At 41.7% G+C, this 6,000-nt stretch overlaps 1 protein-coding gene across 1 annotated transcript in view; it reads right to left on the bottom strand.

Moving 5' to 3' along the window:
- LOC139419172 (bifunctional heparan sulfate N-deacetylase/N-sulfotransferase 4-like) overlaps positions 1-6,000 on the bottom strand; it is a 77,343-nt gene that overhangs the window by 3,872 nt on the left and 67,471 nt on the right. The window contains exons 12-13 of the mRNA XM_071169164.1: positions 4,698-4,872; positions 1,468-1,638 (exon numbers count right to left, since the gene is read on the bottom strand). Of these exons, the coding sequence (XP_071025265.1) occupies positions 1,468-1,638; positions 4,698-4,872 (346 nt within the window). The remainder of the gene's footprint in view (positions 1-1,467; positions 1,639-4,697; positions 4,873-6,000) is intronic.

Below are 6,000 nucleotides of genomic sequence, written 5' to 3'. Positions count from 1 at the left end.
CTGTTTTGAGCCTGTGGATGATTGAACTAAACGCACAAACAAAACGGAGGATATAAAGACTTTATCGAACAAAACTAACATTTATTGAGTAAATGGGAGTCTTGTGAGTGCAACCATATGGAGATCATCAAAGGTAAGGGATTCATTTTATCTCTATTTCCGACTTGTGTAACTCTTCTACTTGGCTGGTTACTGTTTGTAATGATTTGTCTGCTGGGTGCTGTTCTCAGATAATCACATGGGATACTTTCGCCGTAAAGCCTTTTTGAAATCTGAGAACAAGAAGTTAATCCAGGTGTGTTAACCATCTCTCTAGGTGTGTATTGTACAGTCCTGGGGTGTGTACCTGGTCAACAGGGTAGTGTGTTAGCCATCTCTCTAGGTGTCTATAGTAGAGTCCAGGTGTGTTAACCATCTCTCTAGGTGTGTATAGTAGAGTCCTGGTGTGTTAACCATCTCTCTAGGTGTCTATAGTAGAGTCCTGGGGTGTGTACCTGGTCAACAGGGTAGTGTGTTAACCATCTCCCTAGGTGTCTATAGTAGAGTCCAGGTGTGTTAACCATCTCTCTAGGTGTGTATAGTAGAGTCCTGGTGTGTTAACCATCTCTCTAGGTGTCTATAGTAGAGTCCTGGTGTGTTAGCCATCTCTCTAGGTGTGTATAGTAGAGTCCTGGGGTGTTAGCCATCTCTCTAGGTGTCTATAGTAGAGTCCTGGGATGTTAACCATCTCTCTATGTGTCTATAGTAGAGTCCTGGGGTGTTAACCATCTCTCTAGGTGTCTATAGTAGAGTCCTGGGATGTTAACCATATCTCTAGGTGTCTATAGTAGAGTCCTGGGGTGTTAGCCATCTCTCTAGGTGTCTATAGTAGAGTCCTGGGATGTTAACCATCTCTCTAGGTGTATTGTAGAGTCCAGGTGTGTTAACCATCTCTCTAGGTGTGTATAGTAGAGTCCTGGTGTGTTAACCATCTCTCTAGGTGTCTATAGTAGAGTCCTGGGGTGTGTACCTGGTCAACAGGGTAGTGTGTTAACCATCTCTCTAGGTGTCTATAGTAGAGTCCAGGTGTGTTAACCATCTCTCTAGGTGTGTATAGTAGAGTCCTGGTGTGTTAACCATCTCTCTAGGTGTCTATAGTAGAGTCCTGGGGTGTTAACCATCTCTCTAGGTGTGTATTGTACAGTCCTGGGGTGTGTACCTGGTCAACAGGGTAGTGTGTTAGCCATCTCTCTAGGTGTGTATAGTAGAGTCCTGGGGTGTTAGCCATCTCTCTAGGTGTGTATAGTAGAGTCCTGGTGTGTTAGCCATCTCTCTAGGTGTCTATAGTAGAGTCCTGGGGTGTTAACCATCTCTCCAGGTGTCTATAGTAGAGTCCTGGGATGTTAACCATCTCTCTAGGTGTATTGTAGAGTCCAGGTGTGTTAGCCATCTCTCTAGGTGTGTATTGTACAGTCCTGGGGTGTATACCTGGTCAACAGGGTAGTGTGTTAGCCATCGCTCTAGGTGTGTATTGTAGAGTCCCGGGGTGAGACAGAGGTTCTGTAGTGATCGGATGTTGGACGGCGCCCCGCGTTGAGCGCTGATGACATCATAGAAGGAGAGCATCGACCCGGTGCGTTCCTCAAGAGCCTTCTGGTGCTGAAATACACCGCGTTAGAACACACACACACACACACACACACACACACACACACACACACACACACACACACACACACACACACACACACACACACACACACACACACACACACACACACACCCACACACACACCTTGAATTTGAATTGAAGTAGTAAACAGGATACTGAATTTGATAAACAATGAGCGAACAAAACATTAAGAACACCTTTCTGCTATTGAGTTGAGCCCCCGTTTGCCCTCAGAGGAGCCTCGATTCGTCGGGGACTCTACAAGGTGTTGAAAGTGTTGAAAGCGTTCCCCATGGATACTGACCCATGTTGACTACAATGCTTCCCACAGTTTGTCTTTTGGGTGGTGGGACCATTCTTGACATGCTTGGTAAACTGTTGCGCGTGAAAAACCCAGCAGCGTTGCAGTTCTTGACACAAACCCCCTGGTACCTACTGCCACACCCCGTTCAAAGGCACTTCAACCTGTTGTCTTGCCCATTCACCCTCTGAATGGCGCACATACACAATCACTGTCTCAATTGTCTTAAGACTTAAAAATCCTTCTTTAACCTGTCATCCTCCCCTTCATCTACACTGATTGAAGTGGATTTAACAGGTGACATCAATAAGGGATCATATCTTTCACCTGGATTCACCTGGTCAGTCTGTGTCATGGAGAGAGCAGGTGTTCCTAATGATTCACCTGGTCAGTCTGGGTCATGGTGTTCCTAATGATTCACCTGGTCAGTCTGGGTCATGGAGAGAACAGGTGTTCCTAATGATTCACCTGGTCAGTCTGGGTCATGGTGAGAGCAGGTGTTCCTAATGATTCACCTGGTCAGTCTGGGTCATGGAGAGAGCAGGTGTTCCTAATGATTCACCTGGTCAGTCTGTGTCATGGTGTTCCTAATGATTCACCTGGTCAGTCTGGGTCATGGTGTTCCTAATGATGCACCTGGTCAGTCTGTATCATGGTGTTCCTAATGATTCACCTGGTCAGTCTGTGTCATGGTGTTCCTAATGATTCACCTGGTCAGTCTGGGTCATGGAGAGAGCAGGTGTTCCTAATGATTCACCTGGTCAGTCTGTGTCATGGAGAGAGCAGGTGTTCCTAATGATTCACCTGGTCAGTCTGGGTCATGGTGAGAGCAGGTGTTCCTAATGATTCATCTGGTCAGTCTGGGTCATGGAGAGAGCAAGTGTTCCTAATGATTCACCTGGTCAGTCTGGGTCATGATGAGAGCAGGTGTTCCTAATGATTCACCTGGTCAGTCTGGGTCATGGTGAGAGCAGGTGTTCCTAATGATTCACCTGGTCAGTCTGGGTCATGGTGAGAGCAGGTGTTCCTAATGATTCACCTGGTCAGTCTGGGTCATGGTGAGAGCAGGTGTTCCTAATGATTCACCTGGTCAGTCTGTGTCATGGAGAGAGCAGGTGTTCCTAATGATTCACCTGGTCAGTCTGGGTCGTGGAGAGAACAGGTGTTCCTAATGTTTTGTCCACTCAGTGTATATTGTGATTATAAAACATCAAACATGTCATTATATACACGCACATCAAGTATTGATGAAACAATTGACACTGACACATGTTGTTCAATATGGGGGGGGGGGGAATACTACATTTCCCAGAATGCATTAGTGAAACCTCAAGTTGACCCGGAAGATGTTGAAAAAGAAGCGAATCAAATGACATGGTTGTTGGATAAATAACGGTCTGTTCTAAACACTGAGGTTATTAAAAGACCATATCAACACTGAGGTTATTAAAAGACCATATCAACACTGAGGTTATTAAAAGACCATATCAACACTGAGGTTATTTAAAGACCATATCAACACTGAGGTTATTTAAAGACCATATCAACACTGAGGTTATTTAAAGACCATTTCAACACTGAGGTTATTTAAAGACCATTTCAACACTGAGGTTATTTAAAGACCATATCAACACTGAGGTTATTTAAATACCATTTCAACACTGAGGTTATTTAAAGACCATATCAACACTGAGGTTATTTAAAGACCATATCAACACTGAGGTTATTAAAAGACCATTTCAACACTGAGGTTATCAACAGACCATATCAACACTGAGGTTATTAAAAGACCATATCAACACTAAGGTTATTAAAAGACCATATCAACACTGAGGTTATTAAAAGACCATATCAACACTGAGGTTATTTAAAGACCATATCAACACTGAGGTTATTAAAAGACCATATCAACACTGAGGTTATTAAAAGACCATATCAACACTGAGGTTATTAAAAGACCATATCAACACTGAGGTTATTTAAAGACCATATCAACACTGAGGTTATTAAAAGACCATATCAACACTGAGGTTATTAAAAGACCATATCAACACGAAGGTTATTAAAAGACCATATCAACACTGAGGTTATTAAAAGACCATATCAACACTGAGGTTATTAAAAGACCATATCAACACTGAGGTTATTAAAAGACCATATCAACACTGAGGTTATTTAAAGACCACATCAACACTGAGGTTATTAAAAGACCATATCAACACTGAGGTTATTAAAAGACCATATCAACACTGAGGTTATTAAAAGACCATATCAACACTGTTTCCAGAGAAACGCGATGTAGGCCATCATTGTAAATAATAATTTGTTCTTAACTTGCCTCGTTAAATAGTAAATAAATAATTGAATAATAATAAAATGGAATTGACCTGCCAGATTTAATAACACACTTCCTGTCAAACTCAAAACTCAAATTCTGCATCCTGTTGTGTTTGAGTTGAATAGGAGTGTGTGTTACGGTCGTTGTGTGTGTGTGTGTGTGTGTGTGTGTGTGTGTGTGTGTGTACCTGGTACCAGCTATAAGCCCTGTCTGAGGGGTTGATCAGCACGGTCAGTATCTTGGCATTGTGTGTGTGTGTGTGTGTGTGTGTGTGTGTGTGCGTGTGTTTACCTGGTACCAGCTGTAAGCCCTGTCTGAGGGGTTGATCAGCACGGTCAGTATCTTGGCATCGTGTGTGTGTGTGTGTCTGTGTGTGTGTGTGTGTGTGTGTGTGTGTGTGTGTGTACCTGGTACCAGCTATAAGCCCTGTCTGAGGGGTTGATCAGCACCGTCAGTATCTTGGCTTTAGGCAGCAGGGCGGCGGCACGGCGAGGAGCATCTTCAGAGGGGAAGTAGGCGGAGCTCTTCTCAAACAGGAAGTCACTGGTGACGTTAGATGGGAGCGGGAACAACTCCATATACCTAGACAGGAAGTATAATAATAGATATATAGTAAGGTAGATTACCAGTCTATTCCCTGGTGGTAGTTGTATCCTAGATATATAATATCATAGATTACCAGTCTATTCCCTGGTGGTAGATGTATCATAGATATATAATATCATAGATTACCAGTCTATTCCCTGGTGGTAGATGTATCATAGATATATAGTAATGTAGTTTACCAGTCTATTCCCTGGTGGTAGATGTATCATAGATATATAATAACATAGATTACCAGTCTATTCCCTGGTGGTAGTTGTATTATAGATATATAGTAATGTAGATTACCAGTCTATTCCCTGGTGGTAGTTGTATCATAGATATATAACAACATAGATTACCAGTCTATTCCCTGGTGGTAGTTGTGTCCTAGATATATAATATCATAGATTACCAGTCTATTCCCTGGTGGTAGTTGTATAATATATATATAATATCATAGATTACCAGTCTATTCCCTGGTGGTAGATGTATCATAGATATATAATAACATAGATTACCAGTCTATTCCCTGGTGGTAGTTGTATTATAGATATATAGTAATGTAGATTACCAGTCTATTCCCTGGTGGTAGTTGTATCATAGATATATAACAACATAGATTACCAGTCTATTCCCTGGTGGTAGTTGTGTCATAGATATATAACAACATAGATTACCAGTCTATTCCCTGGTGGTAGTTGTGTCCTAGATATATAATATCATAGATTACCAGTCTATTCCCTGGTGGTAGTTGTATAATATATATATAATATCATAGATTACCAGTCTATTCCCTGGTGGTAGTTGTATCCTAGATGTATAATATCATAGATTAACAGTCTCTTCCCTGGTGGTAGTTGTATCATAGATATATAATAACATAGATTACCAGTCTATTCCCTGGTGGTAGTTGTATCATAGATATATAATAACATAGATTACCAGTCTATTCCCTGGTGGTAGTTGTATCATAGATATATAGTAATGTAGTTTACCAGTCTATTCCCTGGTGGTAGTTGTATCATAGATATATAGTAACATAGATTACCAGTCTATTCCCTGGTGGTAGTTGTATAATATATATATAATATCATAGATTACCAGTCTATTCCCTGGTGGTAGTTG

The sequence above is a fragment of the Oncorhynchus clarkii genome, chromosome 10 (genome assembly GCF_045791955.1).
Source record: "Oncorhynchus clarkii lewisi isolate Uvic-CL-2024 chromosome 10, UVic_Ocla_1.0, whole genome shotgun sequence".
NCBI classification, from domain to species: domain Eukaryota; kingdom Metazoa; phylum Chordata; class Actinopteri; order Salmoniformes; family Salmonidae; genus Oncorhynchus; species Oncorhynchus clarkii.
The sequence above is the reverse complement of the archived record's forward strand: the minus strand, read 5'-3'. Positions and strand labels throughout refer to the sequence as shown.